Genomic DNA, 25101 nt, shown 5'->3' with positions numbered 1-25101 from the left:
ACTGTATGTATCCATCTGTATAACTGGATGCAACGCAAATGCTATGTGTATAAAAAATGTAAAAAATTGTGTAAGTTGTTCTGGATAAGAGCATCTGTTAAATGCCTGTAATGGCTCCCCAGCCTCTACCGCCACCCGCCCCCACAATAAATATTATAGTTCATGGAAAAGTACATTGGTTCCACCAGAGCCAGCTACGAATATTAAAGATGCAGATGCATGCTAGCCTCATCAATTCTCACCTGCAAGAGCTGGCTTTGTTGTTTCTTTATTGTTCTGTATGTGAGATATCTCCTTGTCAGTAATAGGCTCAAGAGGGCATAAGAATGGTAAATGGTAAATGGACTGCATTTATATAGCGCTTTATCCAAAGCGCTTTACAATTGATGCCTTTCATTCACCCATTCTCACACACACACACACACACATACACCAACGGTGAAAGGCTGCCATGCAAGGTACCAATCAGCTCGTTGGGAGCAATTAGGGGTTAGGTGTCTTGCTCAGGGACACTTCGACACACCCAGGGCAGGGGATCGAACCGGCAACCCTCTGACTGCCAGACAACCGCTCTTACCTCCTGAGCTATGTTGCCCCATGGATGAAAGTATCATGTTTAATCAACTAAATTAGACCATAATTAACCCTCTAATATTGAAATGCATTAATTGAATGCATCACAAATGTTCTGTTTTTAGACACAAAAGTAAATATATACATAATAAATGTAATAAATCTTACACAGAATGTGGGGTAGAGACGAGGCATGTCAACTGAACAAGGTTGAAGAGCTACTCAACAAAACCTCCCCACCACCTCTCAACCCAACCAAACCATCTACTGACACACATGGAATATATCTATCTATCTATCATACATATTTACATTATCTGAAAATATGACAGAGAAAGACAAAAATAAGAAAGACAGTTAGTTTTCAAGAGGAAATTCTTTTCAGTTATGTGCAGGCATATGAGAACATTCCAAACTTTCATAATCATAATCAAAATGCTGTTCAGTGTAACTTGTATGTTGAAAGTATGTAACGTGTATGCATGCCAAACACAGTAATACAATGCACGTCGCCAGATTAAACATTGAAATGAAACTGTTTCTGGACTGCTTTTATTGCCTCATTTTTGGAGGAAGGAATGCTGGAAATAAATGAAATGAGGACCACCGAAAAAGATATTACAACTCAGTTTTTACAACTCTGCACATTTCATGTTACCATACATTTCTTGTGGTAAGTCAATTAGGGCATCTACTTACTTCACATCAGAGGTAATTTTAAAACAACCGATCAGAAACAGATTTATTTCACCTTAATTGACGACATCAGAATTCCAGTGGGTCAAAAGTTTACATGCGCCAAGTTGACCGTCTCCGTCTAGAAGATTCCAGAAATTGATTTAATGACTTTATGGAAGCTTCTGATTGGCCAATTGTCATAATTAGGAGTTAATTGGGAGTTTATTGGCACCTGAGGCCCGACCTTTAGAGCCACTGCCTTTTTGCCTTTGATACCACAGGACAGAGATCAGCAACTCACGGTCCTCGAGGGCCGAGAACTGCTGGTTTTCCACCCTCCCTTTGCCTGGGAGGCAGGTGTGAAGAGAGTCTGGCCAATCAGTAACACTAATTACCCGGGGCATTACAGGCATTTGGCAGACGGTCTTATCCAGAGCGACGTACAACAAAGTGTATAACCATAACCAGGAACAAGTGTGTTGAAAACTCTAGAGAGAAGTACCGTTCCAAGTGCAGGGAACAACCGCATAGTTCAACTTGGACCCTGTAGGTTAAACTGATTAACACTAACACAAACAAGAACAGCAACAACGCAGTCTATGCAAAAATACAAGCAATAGTTAAGACGAGTGCATTAACTAAGTCACCTACGAAACAGCTAACTAGTTACAACCCTAACCTTACAGTCAATTTTAAGATTAAATTGAAAATACGATTTCTCTCAGCATAATGACGGATTTAAAGAGTAAACGAACCCGTTATTGTCTTCAAATGGATCCACGTCAAAGAAAAGTAATGATTCATCCTCTCAAAGCTTTACCGTAGCGTATTTATTTATTTAGACATTGGCAGAGTACAGCATAAATTGCGTCTTTTGTGAATATTCAATGTTTGAAATTGTAGCGAGAAACTGCAGCTGTAGACACAAGACAGTCTGTTATGTTATGGTAGCAACGGAACGAAGCGGACTATATATGTATTACCGTCATTGTTTTATTATACCAGCGTGTTTTCGCGCGTTTAGCTTTTTCTCACCATAATGACAGATTTAAAGACTTAACGAACTCACCCGATACTGTCTTCAAATGGATCCATGCCAAAGAAAAGTAATTATTCATCCTCTCAGAAAGCTTTTACTGAAAAACTTTTGGTAGCCTATCCTAGCATGCACTCTGGGTGGCACTGTCAGACCGTCCTTTCACTGATAAAAACTAAACCCTACGGTGTCGGATTACTTGCGTCGCCATGGATGTCGCTTGCCGTAAAGAAGTTTACTCGATGTCGTAACCGTTTAGATTTGGAGCTCCAGCTTTTCCGCACCCCACCTAATGAAAAAGTCCAAATGGTGTGCAAACCATATGGCGGACATAGGTGCTCCCAATAGGAAAGTTGTAGAGCACATTCAGATGCATCAGTCGATTAAGTTTTGTGTTGATCTGACTTACGGTGTGGGAGTTATGACCTTTTAAAGTATGCTCCTTTGTTATAGCGCCACCATCTGGCCGACATAAGTGATTTTTAGTGCCTGAGTAGTGGGGGGCCACAGGAACCCACCTACCAAATTTGGTGGGTCTACAACTTATGGTTGCTGAGCCTCAGACATTTTAGCAGAGAAAACTGCCACGCCCCAACTAAAAAGTCTAAATGGCGGGCAAACAATATGGCGGACATAGGTGGGGCCAATGGCAAAGTTGTAGAGCACGTTCAGATGCATAGGTCGATGAAGTTTTGTGTTGACCTCTCATGGTGTGGGAGTTATTAGATGTCACCAGCTTCGCTGCTTGGACCCCTAATAATCCTAACAAATACAATAGGGTTCCACCAGCTTCGCTGCTTGGACCCCTAATAATCCTAACAAATACAATAGGGTTCCACCAGCTTAGCTGCTTGGACCCCTAAATATTGGAGTGGCCATCACGAAGCCCTGACCTGAATCCCATAGAAAATGTGTGGACCGAACTGAAAAACCGTATCTGAACAAGGAAGCCCACAAACCTGACTGAGTTACACCGGTTCTGTCAGGAGGAATGGGCAGAAATTCCGGCAAAGTATTCTAAGAAGTTTGTGGAAGGCTAGCCCAAGCGTTTGATTCAAGTTCAGCAATTAAAAGGTAATGCCACCAAATACCAACTAAGTGTATGTAAAGTTTTGACCCACTGGAATTCTAATAGTGAATTAAAACTGAAATAAATCTGTCTCTAATCAACTGTTATAAAATGACCTCTGATAGTCATTAGATGTAAAAATTGACTTGCCAAAAGAAATGTATGGTAACATGACATATGTTGTAAACGAAGTTTGAATATCTTTATGTATGCAAACTTTTGGCTTCAACTGTAAAAGATGAAATAAATCTGTCTCAGCTATTATTTTGAAATCACCTCTTATTGAAATAAAGTGGATACCCTAATTGGCTTAACACAAGAGATGTATAGTAACAAAATGTGTGGAGTTGTGAAAAATTGAGTTTGATTGTCTTTTGCCTAGGTGTACACAGGGTTCATACACTTTTTCACCAATGATTTTTCAATGACTTTTCCATGACTTCTCCACAACCTTTGACTGAATTTCCATGACCAAAACAAATGCTCAGCGGGATGATTTAGAATTATTTATTGTAACAGCTCCAACTACCCTGTACCCTCCAACAGACCCTGAATGGTCTTGATATCTGGGTAAAGGAGCACAAAATGAAACTCAACCCAAAGAGATGTAAAGTTTTACATGTCACCCACATGAGGCATCCACCCGCCCTCCCGACTCTCTCCATTGACCAGAACATTCTGGAAGTCTGTGACACTGTCAAAGTCCTGGGGGTCACCATCCAGAGTAATTTGCATTGGGACAGCCAGGTGGACCACATGCTGACCTCAGCAAACAGGAAGCTTTCTGCTCTGCGTCGCCTGAAGAAATTTGGTGTCTCAAGACCCAGAACTGGTTTCCATCTACACAGGCTACGTACGCCCGGTGCTGGAGTATGCAGTCCCCGTCTGGCACAGTTCCCTGACTACAGACCAGGCTAAAAGGCTGGAAAGCACGCAGAAACGGGCTTGTAAAATCATACTTGGCCAGAGGTACTCAGGGTACCCAGAGGCTCTCTGCACTCTTGGATTGTGCACTCTATCAGAAAGACGCACTTAACTGTGTCTTGGCTTTGCCAGAAAGCTGCTAAAGTCCAACTTCAGTGACTGGCTACCCCCCCTCAGTAAGGAGCTCACAGGTCGTCAGACAAGGAATTCAAACCAACTGGCCATCCCAAGATGTCGAACTGAGAGATACAGGAGATCACCAATCCCCTATATGTGCAGACTGCTAAATGACAGCAGATTTTAAATTTAAATTTGGGATACGAGATTAGATCTCATCTTAGATAATTGCAATATTTAAAAATTTGTCTACTTAGTATTGATGTTTATTATAACAGCAAAATAATTCAGTGTTTTTAATGACAACTGTCTTTATGAACTTGTAATAATGCTGAAAGGTCAATAAATAAATAACACCAAGTAAAATTAGGTCTGCATCTGAAACATATGGTGCCTCTAAAACAAATAAACACCAGACAGACACACTTAGATACATTCTCTCATATTTTAATTCGAATAGTTTAACATTTTTGTCAATGTCTCAAACAGGGCTCGAAATTGCGACCATTCTGGTCGCATATTCTCCCGAAATTTAATCTGTGCGACCTCGAAATATAACTGGGATCATTTGTGCGAGTGCAAATAATTGTTCTGGTGCGACCTGTTTTTTTTTTTTTTTCTTCTTTTTCTTTTTCCAGTCGGACGTCTCTTTCTCTGTACATTCGCTAGTTAGTACACTCAGCATGTCCCTTGTGAGCTGACGGTGACCCTTCGAACCAAGCTTGACATTCTTACCTTTAATGCTCATTTTAAATTGGTTAATATTAGCCTTCAATCACTCCCTTTCGCTGCACTCCACAGTCACGCGACACAGAGCGCTAGAGCGGACGTTTTGTGTAGCGACCCGGTTGGAACAGCTAATTTCTCCGATGCAGTTTACTGGCGGTTGATTTAATTAGCGGTATTAATGTGACGAGAAGCGATTTGTCGTTCGAATGCATAACACGCAATTCCTTGAAGAGTCGACACATTTTATGCGTGACAGCTTAACTGTTGCTTGTAAACGGTACTGTTATATTGTCGTTTTTTATCAATAACAAATCTATTGCATATATTGTTGGTGCTCCTTACATTTCGGTGGGTGTTCCTAAGTTTTTGAAGTTGGGAGCACCAGTGCTACCAAGTAAAAAAGTTAATTTCGAGCCCTGATATATTATTGAAGCTGCACTTCCCTGGCATATTGTCGGCACAGTAGGGCTTACGTTTACTAACTGCTACATCAGTAGAGGCGTGCCTGTAAACAGACTGAGCCGGACCGAATTAACTTCTCACACCACCAAAACACCGTGAAGGTTACGTGCCAATTTACGTTTTATTACTATACATACTATTTTTATGATTGGATTAATTAGTAATTATATTTGATGCAACTTTAGCTATATTTCCATTACTTTTCCAAAACCTTTCAAAAAATATTATTTTCCATAACTTCTCCAGGGCCTGGAAATTGTAAATTGTAAATTGATAAATTGTACTTGTAAGAGTAGTTTTAATGCAACATACTTTTCAGTTTTACTCGAGTATATTTGCGAAGAAAAAATGTTACTTTTACTCCGTTATATTCGGCTACATTCCGCTCGTTACTTTTATTTTTTTACCCATTTTTTATTCAACGCACGTTCTGTTTGTTTCTTTCTCTCAGAGAGACTTCAGCCAAAGAGGCTGACTGGTCTTTGCTTTGGCGCTGTCATAGCCCCACATGACTCCGTTTCACCAATCAAACGTAGCCAGTCACAGCACACAGAAGGATGAGTGGGCGACAACAATGGCTGAAACAACGGCGGGTGATTCGTAGGAGGCAGAACACCCCTGGCCTCACGTTCAAACTATGTTTTACTCACAGACTACCAAAAACAGTAGTTACATTATGCGCTGCCTTCTTTGTCTGCCTAGAAATGTGGACATTTCAGCCTACAAGAACTCAACTTCGAACTTGAGAAAATATGTGGCGGTAAGTTGTAGGTTAGTTTTGGCTGTGGATAGCTAACTATTTGACTGAGTGGTCATTTATTGTCTTGGACAATCCGTTTGTGAAATATAAGCGCATTCGTGACGCCTGGGTATCTTCCAAAATAGCTGCACGTAATACCACACCTGTTGTTTACGTCATTGTCGCCCTTTTTAGTACAGTCTGGCTTGACTGACAATTCATTTATTCAGTAGGTGAGAGTATAAGCTTTCTAACGATGTATAACATGTCTAATTTTGCTTTTGGAATAGCGTTTTTTAGGTCAGCGTAACCGTAAAAAAGCGTAAATTTTTCTTATCGCATTCACTTATGGATTCACTCACGAAACGTGGTCAACTATTATTCGTAATTTCTTGGGAAATACTATTATTATTGAGGACTTCTGGGCATAGCTAAGCCGCATGTTTGCTGATAGACCTAGCTGACATCGTTTTCTGGAGCAAAACAGAAGCGGATTGAACTGTATTGTTGATTTACTGTCTCTGTCTCCATCTACTGAACACAGATAAGATTTTATCATTGCTATGTAAGTAGGCTATTATTGTTCAAAATACTTCGGTTATATACGTTATTTTTGAAATTGAGTGTGTTTAAATAGGTTACTGGTATTAATGTGGATATTTGACACTGTAATGTAAGCGTTAGTTAGTAGTGTAATAGTTTTTCTGAAGCATGCAACAGTCATGACGTGAGCGCTGGAACATTGCATAGCATACATAAAGTTTGTTTACGCTAAAGCGGAAGTTCTGCACATATTCCGCGCAAGGCATCATGGGACTTTGGGATATTGTGGATAAGTGCATCATAAGGTACAATAATGGTGCGACAAAGCATTATGTTTTCCACATATAAAGTTTCTGTTTGAATTTGAGCAGGCTGCTCTTTGTTGTGAAGTGTCTATTTTAATGGATAAATCCCCTGTAGCCTCATTGATATTTTTTCTGTCAACGGAGGGTTCACCCCAACAAACTGATGAGGTATACAAACTTAATGGAGTACAACAGAAAGCGAAAATCCTCCTCTTCTGACGAACCTCCTGTGTATTGTTTTATTTAAAGGGATATGATTTAGGCCATATTTGAATTTGCACATGGCTGTTTTATATTTTGTTTATTTCTATTGGACAAGCATTTACAATTTGATATTTTGGACATTTGGATTTTTACGTTCATCTTGCTCTGCTTATTTCAACATTAAATCAGATTATATGAAGTAACTCAGTACTTGAGTAGTCTTTTCACAAGATATTTTCTTACTCTTACTCAAGTAATTATTTGGATGACTACTTTTACTTCTACTTGAGTCATTATTTTAAAGTAACAATACTTTTACTTGAGTACAGTTTTTGGCTACTCTACCCACCTCTGGTAGGTACCTACTGCATGATATGAATGGGGTGATTTTTAAAGAGATTGGGATCCATTAAAATAAAATAAATTTGCGGTATTTACCATTTCAACAGGTGTTCACTTTTTTTGTTGTTGTTGAGTTTTAACAGTCAGCCTCACGAAGGATACAAACCTGATCAACACTGATGTTTTTTGATTGCTGTTAGTGATTCTAAGCAACCATGGGTGTTCAGTTGCTTCGAAAAAATTACGTCAAAATGTGAGAATAAAGTCATAGGATTTTTTTTGTCTCCAAAATACGTTCATTTAAGGTATATGTTTGTGCAAAAAGAGTCAATTTTTAATGCTAATTTATAGGAGATGTCCAGAACACAGTAATGGGGTGATGAAGTTATACCAAAATCAGTACTTGAGCCCATGATGATTGCAGCCCATCTGTGAAATGACACCAATGTGATGTTGAGGTTGTTTTATTTAAAATCGTCATTTTATTTTGGCAAGATCACTGATCGGTGACCCCATCATCCTCACCTTGCACTGTTCTGCCTCAGTCCTGAGGACTTCCGTGGAGGCTGACCCCTCCCGGAGGAAGAGCCCCAGTGTGTCCTTTTCCAGACACATGTCACGAATAGCTCGCGCAGTCTTTCCTGTCTCCTTTCTGGAGTGTACAAACACCAGAACCTGCAAGAGACCAATTTTTACATCATTAGATTTCCTGTATGAATCATCTCAACCTCTAAGCCAACTCACTTTTAAAATGGTTTGTCAGACGCAAACCATCCAATTTTCCCAAGATATTCGTATGACTTCCAACTAGGCTATTTCAGTAGAGAAAGAAAAAATAAAGAAAAATAGTTTCTGGTATATATTTATTTTCCAGGTTCAGATGAATATGGAAATGAAATACAAAACACAGGAAATTGTAAACAATCACGCAAATACAAAGAATGAATTAATTTCAATGAATAATTTAATGAATTTAAGTTCAATGCAGCCAGGTATGCTAGTAAGCCATATAGCCGTACAGCCGTAGAGGTAGAATTACCTGGTTCTTGCCAGCATGCTCCATGATCTTCTCGTAAACAATTTCATTCATAATTTGGAAGCGCTTGATGGCCTTCTTTTCAGTGATACCAACATAAGTCTGTTCCAGGGGTACAGGGCGAAAACTTGACAAAATAAAGAAAAAATTAAGCAGAACATTCAGTAATACAGTGAAGGCACATGAAACAGCACAATCACCATAGCACTGCTTGTACCACAATTAATCTTTCTTGCAGCTTCATGCCTCCCCCCCAACCCCAACAACAAATGCATGCAAAACATTAGTACTTTACATTTCTATACAAAATCCAATATAAAACGTCATTCTGGTTTAAAAATCTTGCTCAAGAACATTTCCGTAGTTTTGCCTAGAAGGGCCCGAGAATAGAGTAAGATTGTGGACCCCCTACAGTACCCCTGGTTGATGGGATTCGTAGACACAATAATCTACCTTCCCCTCCAACCTGAGAATCCTCAGAGACTTTTCCATGTAATCTCAAGCCTAAATCGTTTTCAGAGGGGGAACTTCATCATAAATTATAAGGTAGATGCTGCAGACAGCAAACAAGGAGCTGACTACACCAAACACCAGGCAGCAGTTAAATCATAATATGGTCAATTATATGGAAAAGTGGTGGGCCATTGGACATCAAGAATGATGTATTCATTCTGATGCTGTATGTGAAAGGAGATTGAGATTAATATTATTATTAGGCGGTCAAGCAAAAATGGCTGACCACGCCCGAAATATAGGTATGCCACAAATTTATGCCGATGGCAATGATATTTCAGGGCATGATAGACCACCATATTTGTGGACAAGCGCACACAACCTCACAGTGTTATAGTACAATATGGCCTGTAGGGGGGACTTCTCGCAAAACAATCATTTGCATTGCTCCATTAGGTTAAATTGGAGCTAATTTGACTTGAACTCTAAAGCTGGCAGTATACTCAGTAAGAACAAAGAACTTCAGGATTGAGAACCACCGGCGAACATGTCCACAAACACTGTTGTCGGTATACTCAGTGAGAACACTGCACCGTTTAAAGTCACTCCATGCCGCTGTGGCGTGAATAATTACGAGGCAGCTATTAACTAGGGCTGGAATCTCGCCCAGACCTCCGTCTCGCGGCTACGTCATGGATGTATAAAGAGAAGGGCTACGCGAGATGACAACACAAAACAAAAAGTTTAAAGTGGCTAAAGTGGGTTTATTTTATCTAGCTATGCAAAAGAAGGGAAAAAAAGGCGAAGGAGATGGTACGTTCGCCCTCAAAATCAGAGTAGGACGGAGAATGAAGAGTTTAAACGAGGGGGTCCACTTTCTCTTATTTCCGAATGTGTGCTAGGCGTTTTGATGACATGCTGAAACGAGTAGCACCATTCATCAAACATGCAGGAACTCACAGAATTCCCATCTCTACAGAAGAGAGATTGGCGTTGACTCTCCGTACATTAGCATGTGAAGTCTGCCCTCCGAACTCTCAACCGTGATGTAACCAACCATGTGATATTTGGACCAATAGCTAAGAGGGGGAGGTCGAAGTACAAGAATGAATTTTTCCAAAAGTTCTCCCTGGAGGCCGTAGCACACTGCACCGTACGAACACACACCACCGCATCTTTTTGTTGTGCAGTTGTTCTCATTGCTTCGTTTTGCTCAAAAAGTTCTACTTCTTACGAAGTCTACTGCCTACTGTAGAACCACAGTACCACTTCAAAATTGAAATGTTCAAATCATTATTGCAGATGTACCCTTACATCCATTACATGCCAAAGTTGTGATGATATTTGGATAAGTTTTGCAGTCCATCACAAAGTATAAGTTGCAGTCATAAATTTTGGCTTAAAAACAATGATTTTTCTGATAGAACTCAGTTTAGATATACACTGCCTTCTGTCTCTGTCAGAAACCCCCCCCCCCCACATTCACATTCTGAGGACAGCACAAGCAGGCCATAAAAACCCCCACTTCTCACACCTCCCCTCCCCCAGACACACACAACTGAACTGTGTACAGTAGTTCCTGAGCCTTGACATACAGCAATTTTATATTTATGTAAAAGTATGATGGCCGTAAATAAATTGGGCTTCTTGAGGTATTAAAAATCTGTGAGCCCTAGATTGCATCACAAAAACTATACTGACATTTCAGAAAACTCATGCAAAGATGATCACCTTTTTGAAAGACATTACAAGACTTTCCCAACCGCTAACTCTAATCTGGTTAACTAGGAAATTTCATTTCCATGGGCAGGATGTGTCATGTGCTGTAGCTTCAGAAATTACTGCAAAAACTGCAAGATCACTTGCTATCACTTTCGATGCAGGTCACTTTTTGTAATCATGAAAAGACATCATTCATAAGGGTTATATGATCATATTTCCCATCAGGACAACTTTGTTGGGCAGCAGTTCATATTACAGTCCAGACTGTACATGTGAATAAATTTTCATTGCATTACTGTCACAACTTCACTTCTCCATCTTGAACCAACCTGGTGAAGAGAATTTCTCTCAATAATTGCCATCGCTGTAAATTGGGACTTTGCAGGCTAGAGCTACAGAGCATGCAAATACTGTAATCCAGTGGATGCAGCATTCAGCACTAGTGACTCACTGTGCATGCCTTAAGTGGGGCGTTTTAATTTAGGGGTAGCACGCTTTACTTGCATTTCACATTACATAAGCTCTTGTGGGAGAGAACAGAACAGGCAGAAACACAAGGATGTGTAACAGGGAATGGGGGAAAAAACTCAATAGCTCAAAGGGGAATTTTGTCTCCAGAAGGCAAGTGGCCTGGTAACTCCACCACCATAAGGACCGTGTGTGCATGTGCCAGGCTGGGAGGAACAAAGGACTGGACCTTGAACACTCCTTGTCTCCATCTCCCATTGAAGCATGCAATGCACATCAGCAGCACAGCTGTGGCAAGAAGGCAACTAAATTGTTACAAAACATTGTTTTTTGCATATATTTCAGAAAAAAACAAATTGCACTCGCAGCTCTGTAGTTTACCTTTGGTGCTTTGCCCTTGAAATCACTGCTTGGTGATATATTTTCAGATTAGAATTTGTTACTCTTTGGCAAAATTATGGATATTTTGGATACTTCAATATCCTCCACTGTACAGAAAAATGGTTCTTTTGAATCTTGGCATGTCTTGTGACATGCCAGAGGTTGCAGACATTTATATATTGTGGAGACATGCATTCTGCCATAAAACTGCCATAAAGATTGTTGCTTCATATTTGTTATTTTGGTATTGATATAAGCGTGGCACTCCTTTCCAAACCTGTTATCAAAGTAGAATAGGCCACAAGCAGGATCCACTCGTAGGCAGGCTGCCACATCCTCGTAATTGGGCAGAGTGGCGCTCAGGCCCAGTAAGCGCACATCCTCCTGGGTGAGCTCCACATTACGGATTGTTCGGGCCACTAAAGACTCAAGAACAGGCCCTCGGTCATCGTGCAGAAGGTGAATCTCATCCTGCAAATAAATAAGACCTTAACTATGTGCACTGGATGATGACAAATTTACAATGTGCTTCAGTTTCCTATTAATGTTATTTAAAAAAATATTTATTTTCCTTGCTAGGTAGTTGAAGCACTACTCTTAATTCAATTTTATTTGTATAGACGCTTTAATCAGACGCATGCGCATTGCCAAGGTTATGGCGCTTGGCCCTAAATTAACTTCCACTCTGTGTTTGTTTATTATTGGGTTTGTGTTTACTGGCTAATATGACACTGATTACAAACAGAGTGAAAGTTAAACTGATGAGCAGACTGATGTTGGGCACAGGTTGTTGTACTGTGGGGTGCAACCTGACCTCAGGAACAAACTACATTTTGAAAATGTGTAAAAATACATAATTTAACTTTGTAACCCCACTAGGGAATTGTGAAACTAATTGCTTGAATCCCTGCGATTATTATAGCTGGTACTTGCCCGTTGTTACTTCGTATTTTTGAGAAATAACTGGACATTGTTAACTATTAAAATGTAAGTCCTATAAAAAATACACATAATAAACTGTATTTTAAATTAAAGCCGCAAGCGGCGTTCGGAGGGGTCCGAACGCCGCTTGCAATTTTGGAGCAATTTTTAAATGGTTTTGTCCTCATGATCATATACCTTCACCTAACATATCTACTGCATTGCCATGGACGTTTCTGTTACTATGTCATAACACTAAAGGCTGTTTTATACTTCTGCATAGTACACGTAAAAATGGGTCTGTGTAGGGGTTGTGCGCAATGTGCAGCATGTGCGACGGTTGCAGACCACTGCCACGTTGAAGACGCATACCTCTTCAAGAAATTAAAAGCGCGTAGTTAGTAACCAGTGCCCGCATACACCGTAAAGAAGATGATTGGTTGACTGCTGACATGAGGTCACTGGAAACGTTAAATATGGGGCTAAAAGCGCTTTTGTCAGGTGAATGTCTTCGTTGCAACAAGTTTCATCTAGCTGAGCAATTTTGTGGTCACTGGTGCAGTGTTTAGAAGGTCTGGAAATATGAATGAAGGTTTTGTCTTTTGAACTATAATGGTCAGTAACACAATCTAATTACGTTGCCTGCGCAACCTGTGCTATATGCCGCACATGTATAAATGATCTGGCCCTTCGCGAGTGCCGCACACAACGGAAATGCAGACTACACAAAAGTATAAAACAGCACTTAGATGGTCCGGCGTGTATGTAGAGCTGCAGGGCATCCGCGCCGCAACTAAAATAGGCGTCAGACACATATTCCAATCCATTGCTCATCGTATCAGAGAATGCACATTTCAGAGCGCCTCAGAGACAGATAGAATAACAACACATAAATACACATTTCAAATACTAAATATGACATTGAGAAAAAACGAAACAAGACGAAATATCAACTCGCGACCTGCGTGCTACGCGTAGAGTAGCCTACCATATTATTTATTTAGACGTTGGCAGATAAGAAAATTTTCGGTTACGCTGACCTACAAAACGCTATTCCAAAAGCAAAATCAGACATGTTATACATCGTTAGAAAGCTTATACTCACACCTACTGAATAAATGAATTGTCAATCAAGCCAAATTGTACTAAAAAGGGCGACAACGCCGTAAACAACAGGTGTGGTTATTTTAGAAGGTAACCTACCCAGGCATCACAAATGCACGTATATTTCACAAACGGATTGTCCAAGACAATATATGACCACGCAGTCTCAAAAGGGACATCTCTCCACGGAAAACCAATGGTAAAATTGTATATTTATTTTATTGTTAGTCCCAGATATTGACTGTAGAATGACATGGTATAATTGTTAAAAACTTTGTATCGTTTATTTCGTTATTCAGTGAGCAGCGTTTTCACTGCTGTATTTTAGGGCTAATGTCGGGTTTATCTTGTTGCCACGGAATACGATTTCTCTCAGCATAAAGACGGATTCAAAGACTAAACGAACTCACCCGATATTGTCTTCAAATGAATCCATGCTCAAGAAAAGTAATTATTCATTCTCTCAAAAAGCTTTTACTAACAAACTTTTAGTAGCCTAGCATGCACTCTGGCTGGCATTGTCTTCCATTGCTTCCCTGACGTTCAGACCCTCCCCTCACTGATAAAAACTAGACCCTACGGTGTCTGATTACTTGCGTCGCCATGGATGTCTTCTAGCCGCTTGCCGTAAAAAAGTTTACTAGATGTCGTAACACTTTAGATGTGGAGCTACAGCTCTTCCACCTCAACCACCACCCCAACTAATAAAAAAGTCCAAATGGCCTTTTAAACATGACCCTTTTTTATAGCGCCACCATCTGGACGACATAGGTGATTTGTAGTGCCTGAATAGTGGGAGGTCATAGGAACCCACCTGCCAAATTTGGTTGCTCTAGGACTTATGGTTGCTGAGCCTCAGACAGTTATAGCAGAGAAAAAAAAAAAAATAATAATCCTAACAGATACAATAGGGTTCCACACCAGCACATTTAGTCATACTAGTACAGCCTTATTTACTATATCAACTTAAGACAATCGTAATTATCTCATCACGACCTGTTAAAGCCAGTCTAGAGGGACTCTGTTGTTATTGCTTGTTTGCGGACGTCTGACTGAAGTTAAGTTAGGGCCAGAACAACGCACATGCGCAGTAACATTTGTTTATGTTGTTACCGTTGAAAGCGTCTGTAACCACTTTTTACAGAGAACTGTCACAAAGACGTTTACAGAGTAGCAAGACAAGAAAGCAAAAAGAGCAAACACCAGACCTGAAGTCTCAAATAGCAAGCACATAAAGTACAAGTGGGGAGAAAACCCTACTCTTCTGAATTATGTGCACACAGACAATGGACATGTCAAAACATTTCATTTTCACATTTAGCAGCTAGGTGAAAGGCAAAATGAAAAGCCCAGATGGGAGGTGTGATTTGTTCAAGGAATTAAGACGATATTGGATTCAAGGTTTAAAAATGGTTTTCACCACAGGTTAAAAAGAAGCCTAACAGTATGACAGATACTCACAATGATGATGAGACGGACCAACTGGGTGTAGGTACGCTCCCCACCTTTGCGTGTAATGATATCCCACTTTTCAGGTGTGCAAACAATGACTTGGGTGGCATTAATCTCCTCTTTACACAACTGGTGATCTCCTGTCAGCTCTTCCACAGTGATCCCATAACTAGCCAGGCGCTGGAGGAGGTAAGAGAAACAGGCAAGATGACAAATACATGATTTTCACACAAGAAACTATATAAAATGATTATTCAAAGTCTGTCCTTAAGGCTTTCTTTTCACCTCCTGGGGTTTTGAAATAGTAGTATCTAAAGGTCTGGGCAGACAAGGTCAAACTATGTTTTGTTGAAGCGAAAATATGTTAAGAACCTACGTCGGGAACAAACTTAAACATGAAATTTCTGTTAACATCTTTTGGCAGAAATCAAGAGCTTACATACATTTCTTCTAGCCAGTTTACAGACATTCTATTCTTGATTCATGAATTTGTCCCACTCATCCTTGCAGAACCACTCTAGTCGAGAGATTGCATTGCACTGCATATTTCTCTCCACAGACTTTAAACAATATTCATGTCTGGGGACTGTTAAATCTTTAATCTTTTGAGATTAAATCTCAGGCAAGGCTCCGTACAGCCATATGGCAGCAAGGTCGTACAGCTTCCATGTGATCCATTGCCAGTGACACGGTAGCTGCAAAGGCTTGCCATCTTATCAACACCCAATATATAACATAGGTGACATTTCTGGAAGCATTTCAAATGGCCTCTCAAGTTTGTATGCTTACTACCACATCAGTTATAATTAAAGAGAAAAAGACAAAAAGAACCAACCAACATGGTGATAAGCGTTATTGCATTCAATGATTGCCATTACAGAATGTCCCAGCACCACACTATATGCACTCAAATACAAGCACCATCAATTAAAGACACTAGTTAAAAAATTGTATGCTGCATTTGTGGACACAAGCTCTGCTGAAAGAGTGATGCAAGATATGTAGTTCCAAATTAGACACATGGGCATGTTGGAAATGAAGCATACTTTATAAAAGCTAAATTTGTAGACTATTGCCAATTTACTACACAGAGTACCTACCCTAAGAGAATGAATTAGGCCCTTTAAGAGATGATCCATAATGTATCAGCACATAGTGTTAGAGTGCAGGCTGATGTTAGTGTCAGGGTGGATAAATTTAATTTCCTTGTTTGAATGCAAACAATTCACTTAAAACATAATTGTTTGTGAGTAATACTGTATTCACTTGCTAGCAAGCAGTCACCAGTCATTAGTTTATTAGGTGTGTATGAGTGTGAAGGCTGCTTAACCCATTAAGAACGGATGCAACATTTGCGTGTATATCCGTTTAAGACTGGGTGTGACGTTTGCATGCTTCTCCCTTTAGAGCCGGATGCGACGTGAGCGCTTTTAGATGCTGTCGTCGTTTTCAAGACACGTGACCGAATAAATGCATCATGATTCGCTGAAATACACATTGGGATGGCAATTATACATCAATTCAGCGAGAATGCAGAGTATTTTTTAAAAGCTTACGCCATCTAGTGGTGAAGAATGGAATCATCCAAGTACTGACACTACAGACAGAAAATGCAGTGTGCCCGAAATGAACAGTGGACACAACAGTGCGCCCGTTTCTGTTACAAGTGTGTGAACAAACTGTGATACAGTTATTGCACTACCACTGCCAGTTGTTTGTTTTATTGAAAATATGGCTGGAAACAACAAGCACATTTGTCAACATTTTCAGTTTTATAGATTTTTTTAAAAATGTTAATGAACATTAGGGCAAAGGCAATAATTAAAGCCAAAGGATTAAGCTCTCAAATGGTTTTTATTTCATTTTCAGTTTCTATCGGCTATAGAGGCTGAGAAATAAAGGTTTTAGTGAATGCTGACAATTCTGTCAAGTTTTTCAGAAAACCCTCAGGTTTTAGGAGGTTGTTCACAACAATGCCTTAGGTTTCAGAATGTTTTTTTAGAGGGCACCTTAGGTCTAAATGGGTTAACCAGGTTCTACCAGGACTTGTCATTGTGCCTATGGTGGAAAATGGGTATTACAGCTAACATTTGCATACTAAAAGGTTAATCAGGTGCTCATCCATCCTCGTCAATTTAGGAAGCTACAGCAACTCCGGTTCTTAACCGCACCTGAAGATAACACTATATACTCAATTTCCCTCACCTTGCTGAAACTGCCCACCATCTCTTGCACAAGTGAGCGCATGGGTGCTATATAGATAATCTTGAAGTCATCCACATTTATGGTGCCATCCATATTGATGTGCTTCCCAATTTCCCGCAACATAGCCATCAGTGCAACATTGGTCTTTCCTGCCCCCTATAGACAGAAAAAGGACAGGCTGATTAAGAGGGACATGGAAGAGTGACAAGAAAGAAAGTGAGAAGGAGATATCAAGAACTTGTGGCATGCTATTGACTGAACTTACATACATGCCAAAGGCTTTAACAGAATGTCACTTACAGATGTAGGCCACCAGTGTCTCATTTTACAGTTACTCAGCAGATGCAGAGCAACTTACTAAACTGGATAATATCAGTGTTACTGAATACGGAAGAGTGATATAACCAAAAAGGCACAGAAGGCCCACTTATAATCAAGAAGTAAAAAGTTAACTGAACAAGCCAACACCCCATCCCCTAAACAAAGCTTCTCAATGTCAACAATTCTATGTAAAATAGTAAATTCCAAATATGAACCAAATTAAACATTCATAATTCTCATCCTGCTTGGAAGCAGTGTTGTATTACTGCTCCACTTCAAATTACAACTTACTGTGGGAGCGCACACCAGAAGGTTCTCGTCTGTCTCCATGGCAGTTTTGAATAGTTTGCTCTGAATGCGATTGAGAGTTTTGAATCCCTCAAATGCTGCTTGCGCATATTTCGGAAGCTTCTCAATTGCTACCAGCACCTATTATGGGGTACATCTGATTATTAAACCGTCATAGAATAAAATTATAAATACTTCCATATTTGGCAATAAATTAAAAAACCTGTCATTTGCCTCAAACATTTTTTAAAATATCACTTAGACCCAGAGGGAAACACACAGATTGTTATACCATAGTTAAAGGCTGAAACAATAATAGAAAGGCACATGTAAATGCATGCACGAAAGACAAACCTCATCCTCTGCAAATGGTTTTGGTTTCAGAGCAGGAACATGAACCTCCTCATAGCCCTTGCGTTGTTTGCGGAAGGAGCCATCTGGCAACTGGCAGCGCTTATTGGCCATAAAGTGGCTGCCTTGAGTGAACGCTAGGTCTTCTAAATCCAGCAACTGCCGAGGAGCCAGAGACTGGAAAAGGAAAGAATGAATACTTCAGTACTGGGCAGCACCAAACACTCAGATAAAACTAATAACATAAAACCAAGTAAAAAATCTTTGCAGCTGTCTTAGTACATAAGTATATTAGCATGCTCACAATTATACAATCTAAATCTAGTTTTAGTCCACCTCTTCAAGCACACACCACCTAAGCCTTATGTTCTTTGTGAGAATAAAATTAGTGGCTAGCTGCTAGATTAGCTGCAGGTGCAGTAGCCTGTTTGCTGGTTGCCATAAATGAGGTACAAGTGGCATGACAGTGATGCATTCGGGAGGGAGGCGGTAAGCCTTAAGATAACTAAAATTGCACACAATGAATGTCCCAGTTATACAAAAAAATCACTAAACTGGGTGTCTTATAGACTATCAAGATTTCATGAGTTGGATAATGTTTGAAACCTATACAGTACACTACATGTGTGATAGAAAATAAGCTTGCTGACTGTGTTTAACTGTATGAAATTTTTGTGTTTATAACAAAATTATGTAGGTAACTAAATATGTAAAATAGATAGGTACCAGGAAGGAACGAACTTCGAGGAGGAAGAAATGTGGATGAGCTGAGGGAGTCAGATAAAGTTCTGGGTAACTGCAATACTTTTTTGGTACAAAGGGGAGGCAAGTAGCTTGACAAGTGTCTGAGAAGGTCACAAATATGTAAACATAACTTAAGGGATACTTTGCAAATGGTGTAAAATTCATAGTTAAAAGTACATTTGCTATAAGTATATACTCAGGTGGTAAATGTATGACCACTGCTAGCAAAATGTCATATCCTAATCAATAGCTTGTGTGTTTCTATTTAAAACTGCATGTGTTGTGTGTGATGTCAAATGAAGATAAGCTGTACGAAACAAGATTGTATGCGAAGGGAAAATAAGTTCGATAAGAAGGAACACCCTCCCCCGCCTTGAGGCAACAGGAAATTAGACGTTTCGTCAAGGTTTCTGGGGTGAGGCAAAAAGTTTCTCAGGAAAACAAAGTTGGTATGGGCGGGGGAGTAAGAAAGTGTCATGCCATGTGCAATTATCTCACAGAAAGATAGCGTACAGAAAGATATGAGCAGAACTTGTAAACAGAAGTTTGAGACTCTTCTCAAACACGGTGATGAGTGCTTGAACAATTTCTCCTATTTGGCCAAATAAAAGTTGTATTGCTGAATTACTCTGTGACCTGACTAAATTATTTGTTTCCATTGAAGGTAAAATCCACGACACAAGACAAGAGTGGCGAGTTTGGATGCACCAATGCAATGACTTTGTTCCCTCAGAAGTTGTAACTGCAATGGATTGTGGGCAATGTTTTTGACATGACCATGTATTTGGCAATAAGTACCTTACCCTACCTGGAAAAATACAGCTTTGTTCTCCATTTGATTTTGTGCTAGAAACACACTAAAGTGGAAAAGTCTAATGGAATGGTGCTACAACCACATCAAACAAAATATAATTTAGATAACTGAGCCGGTCAATTGGTAATTTTAGAATGTGAAAACAATCAAAGAATTTTATTAATGGCTCAGCACTAGCCTACATTCTACAGAAATGATGGAGGTCATCTGATTTTGGTGTGAAAGGAAGACAAAAGTGAGGACACAGCATTAGACAGACAAGATAAACAGACATCCACAATCAACGTACGTCTGTGTACAATCAATCTTAGACTGAAGGGCTGAAGTTACCTGTGTTTCGGTGCATATGTAAATGTCTGTGTTCATATGAAAGTCCTCACCTCTTCATGATCTAGGTCCATGGCCTCCAGGTCATTGTCCAAACGAGACTTCCTCACCCTCTCCCTACGAGATCGCTCCTCCTGCAGTTATTTGTATGAAACATAAAAGGCCCATCAATACTGTATTGATCACATCTGCGCAGGCTTGCTTGCAATGGTAATTTAATTGCATCTTCATATTTGTGAGTGGAAATTCAAATTCAAGAAATTCAAACATGACTATAAGAATCCTACATACCATAATGCAGTCACTACAAATATTTCTTTCATGAAGCCTTTGTTTTTTAAATACCTAAAATAAAATAATTAAACATTTAAAACAAAAATTAATACAAAAAATACTTGTATATAGCAACAGCCCAGTAAAATCTGCAGCTTTGCTGCCAGTTGAATGAACAACAGTTTAGTCCTATGAACAAAAAAATTAAATAAAAAACAAGCAAAAAAAATTAATTCAATGCCAATTCAAACAGTTACAGACACTAGCTAGGTAGCATGTTAGCAAGCCACAGCTACTGCAGCGTAGTCCCAATTCTGAGCTTCATTATAGCAAACAATGCTTGTAAAAGAAGCATTGTTGAACAATGTTCAGATTAAGCATCCATTAAATATATAAAACACTTGCTTAATTTTAATTCCATGAAAAGGTCTGGGGGTACAGTCTGTACTTTGGCTTGTAGCCTATAGTCCACCTCTGAGGCACTTATTTCTGTATTCATTTGAACAAATTGATACTGAACTAACGATGTATAACATGTCTAATTTTGCTTTTGGAATAGTGTTTTATAGCTCAGCATAACCGAAAGTTCTCAAAATCGCATTCACTTACACATTCACTCTGTGGTAGCAGTAAGATTAAACATTATCAGCAATTTTTTGTAATTTCTTGGGAAATATTATTATTATTGAGGACTTCATAGCTAAGCCATGTTTGCTGATAGACCTAGCTGACATCATTTTCTGGAGCAAGACAGAAGAGGAGAGAACTGCATCACTGATTTACTGTCTCTATCTACTGAACGCAGATAAGATTTCATCATTGCTATGTATTACTGCTCAAAATATTTTGGTTATATAAATTATTTTTGAAATTGAGTGTCTTTAAATAGGTTAGTGGTATTTTATAATGAGGATATTTCACACTAATATAAGCCTTCGTTGGTAGCTCAGTAGTTAAGGTGATGCATGCAACAGTTATGACGTGAGAGTTGGAACATTTCCAAAACGCGGTGGATGGTTGAAAATTGTTTTCATGTCGTCCCATCCCCATACTACAAAACATTACATACTGTACAGTACAGAAATACATACAAGAGCTAATTATTACACATTTAGATATGGTACCAGAGTGTGACAATGTTTTTGCATTATATTTAAATCTGATATCAATGTTTCATCTTAAACCTTCAGAAGGGGCTCATTTATATGCTTTATAATGGACATTTTATTCATTTTGGGAAAGATTTTGGATATGTTTCTGGACCCCTAGATATTTTAGACCACGGACAGAAAGCTTGTAATACCCACTTTAAAATGATGCAACAGTGAGTTTCTTGAGTCAAAGCAGTTGATTTGTCGTGAAATACGTGAATATGTTGTGATTTACAGCAATGCATACTTCAGACATTTTGGACAGATTTGGAGATGCTGGGTACACTGCTTAGTTTTTCATAGATCTTTAGTAGTTCTGCATATCCACCCTTAGATTTTATGAACGTGTGGTCAAGGAGTTTTTGATCCAGGATATGTAGGCTATAGTTTAACCTACAGTATTTCATCGCAAACTAAAAAAGAGCAAATTCATTTTGGATTTTTTGTCTAGACAATCAAACATGTGACATTTTATCTCTTCCAAAATTATGAATACAAATTAATCTAAGTTTGTATTGTAAATGGTACAACTATCTTGCTTCATTTAAGCCATTTTTCAAGTCTCTGTGGTGTTCAACAGGTTAAACAGGGTGCCCCCTAAAAGCGTACAGGATTGGACAGATTTGGCATGTGGGCTAAGCGGTTAAGAAGCCTTGGAAACTTCTGGTTCAGGTTAGTTCTGTTTTCAAATGTTGCATCAGAAGTCACGACTTTTACAGAACAGGAAGGTGGTCGTGGAAAGAATGTGCTTCCACTGGCAAAAAAAAAAAAAGTTAATTTTTCCCTACAATATAATGGACACAGTGACCAAAGACATGGTCCCTTCCTCTAAAACCACCACCATGTCAAAACAGTGCCAAAACTACAAACAAGAAAAACTTAGAATTGAGAACAATAAAGAAAAACCTCTAAATGCACGGAGATAAATTATTGAGTTAACAATGCAGATGCGTTCAAGTTATTCAGGGCAAATGTCTAGAGTAAAGATGGTCAGTGGAGTGAAACATAACCCATCACATCTGCATGACAACTGAGGATATCACCAGGATAATGGATACTCACATATAAACAGTATAAGCCGCGTTTCCACCAAAAGTACCCAGAACTTTTAGTCCCAGGAACTACTTTTCAAGGAACTAAAAGGTTCCTTCAGCCCATTGTTGTCTGCGTTTCCACCGCGGTCTAAAGTCCCGCGAAGATTAGGCAAATTAGCCCACTGACGTATGAAAAAGCGACGTTGTCGTCGGTCCATCTGTCCTATCTGTCTTCTGTAACCCCATACTACCACCGAAGTAGCCTACATTATTTTCTAATAACCGGGACAGCCCGAAGGGGTTTATTCCACTTATATACAACGGGTTACCAACAATGACTATATATGGTTACTTTTGTATTTACTGATTTTTATCGATTTAATCACCTGAAATTGAAATAGCCTATTCTTCCGCAGCCGTTTGGGCATATTTTACCGTTGTCAAGCAAAACTGTTGTTGGTAGTTGAACTTGGACCGTTTTTATGCAACAAATAGGATATAACAGGCCAATAGTCAGATTGTAACTGTTTTATATATCCTCTCAAATACATTCATAACGTTTTTATGCGAACATTCCCTTTCATGTCTTGACATCCGAGGCGACAGAATGCATTCACATTCCACAAATAACTGGCAACAACAGCAGAAAACATGCACACGTTGTAAACAATTTGCTGTTGAATTGATTACTTTCTCATCGTCAATTCCATATAGGCTAATCGCAAAATGACAAGAATAGAACGAAAACTCGGACTTGCGTGAAAATTTAAATTAGCAGTGGTACAGCCACCGTTTGCTTTCCTTCAAAGTTACTGCGAGCCGAGCAGCGAAGTGTGCCCTCCAGATGCGAACCATGCACCATAAATTAGTCCATAGTCTTCCTGGTCTTTTTGTGGAATTGAAGAATGGCAGAGTAAAATTACGGCAGTCTGAAAAAGCTAAAGGGACGATTACTAGAATTAACCTGTTATTTTACCCTGACAAAAAGTGCGGAAGGTGATTTCCAGTTTGCTTTTACTGTATCACCAATGTAAATTACGCAGAACTACCGCATACCTCACATAACTGTATCAAACGTTTTGAGTCAATTACAACGGGCTAACAAAGAAAATCCGGAAGAAAATATTCAGCAACCGAATTAAACCGTTTGAATGTTTTAGTACGTAATATGCTGTCCCAGCACGAATGCTTAGCATTTTATAAAAATGAATACTAAAGCAAGAACAGAAGAGCACACGTTATAATTCCAAGACGTTGGCAGACTATAACCAAAAGCAGGCTACTGCGCCGCATAACATACAAGTTTGATTTGAAGTTATTATGAAAATAAATCGGTTTGCGGCTGCAGATTTTTAAACATGGCGGTTGAAATAAAACACTGCAAGTAGTCGACCAATCAGAAATTTTCAGCGCTTGCGCCCCACCCCAAAGGTTCCGGTACTTTTGGAAAGTACTACCCCCCGAGCAGGAACTTTTTTTTTAGTTCCTGAGGTCGAAACGCACTGAGTTCCTCAAAAGGTTCCTAGTTCCGGGGTAAAGTTCCTGCGGTGGAAACGCGGCTATACATAACTGTTCATATTCACTACACACTATAAACAGCCTATATTTTACATAATCGGCAGTTTCAGACAAGGGCAAATATTGTAATCTCCAATTTCAGTGAAGACCCATTCACTTTTAGCAGCCACAAACTGCTTGGAGCAGCTGCCAAGTGAAGCAATATGCTGCTAGAATGAATCAGACATGAAATGCAAACTTTCTGGCCAATGTCCGATGTATATTTTGCATGAGCTAGGTGTCGTGCTGTAATCTGAATTCAAGTTTCAATTCTGGATTAACATCTCTTGCTGAAATTATGAATAGGAAAAATGATGCTCGGCAAGTGAGCTACCAAGTATGACTAACAGAATGCTCGTCAAGGACTGTACTTCTGAACTAGTTCATAACAAATTCATTGTTAACAAGCGTGAATCCGCAACAGCTGCGACCGCACACGCGCATGCATCCATGTGTGCACACAAACACGTGACCTCTTCTTTGGCTCATGACCAACCTTTCCAGAAAATCTTGTACAAATCTGTGAATCCATTCGGGAGTTATGCGCCCTTTTGTGATATGCCACGCCCATCGCCACACCCCCTCTTGGTCAATTGGCCTGAAAGTTACTCAGCTCTACCTTCGGTCATGACCAACATCGATGGCAACAGAGCTATAGAGCTGCAGTCACAGCTAAAAAGAAAACCCCACCACAGCAGCTTGCAAAGCTGGTTAAATTACCAAGAAAACAACTAGATTCCACGGAATGATTCCCATAGCTTTATAGTTGCCATACTGA

The 25101-nt window shown here is 39.5% G+C and overlaps 1 protein-coding gene across 1 annotated transcript in view; it reads right to left on the bottom strand.

Moving 5' to 3' along the window:
- snrnp200 (small nuclear ribonucleoprotein 200 (U5)) overlaps window positions 1-25101 on the bottom strand; it is a 202507-nt gene that overhangs the window by 135816 nt on the left and 41590 nt on the right. The window contains exons 11-18 of the mRNA XM_035379748.1: window positions 20362-20442; window positions 18427-18600; window positions 18076-18213; window positions 17464-17619; window positions 15268-15438; window positions 12059-12252; window positions 8761-8884; window positions 8247-8396 (exon numbers count right to left, since the gene is read on the bottom strand). Coding sequence (XP_035235639.1) covers window positions 8247-8396; window positions 8761-8884; window positions 12059-12252; window positions 15268-15438; window positions 17464-17619; window positions 18076-18213; window positions 18427-18600; window positions 20362-20442 — 1188 coding nt within the window. The remainder of the gene's footprint in view (window positions 1-8246; window positions 8397-8760; window positions 8885-12058; window positions 12253-15267; window positions 15439-17463; window positions 17620-18075; window positions 18214-18426; window positions 18601-20361; window positions 20443-25101) is intronic.

Source organism: Anguilla anguilla, chromosome 10 (genome assembly GCF_013347855.1).
Source record: "Anguilla anguilla isolate fAngAng1 chromosome 10, fAngAng1.pri, whole genome shotgun sequence".
Classification (NCBI taxonomy): domain Eukaryota; kingdom Metazoa; phylum Chordata; class Actinopteri; order Anguilliformes; family Anguillidae; genus Anguilla; species Anguilla anguilla.
Note: the sequence above shows the minus strand (reverse complement) of the source record. Positions and strands in the feature narration are given on the sequence as shown.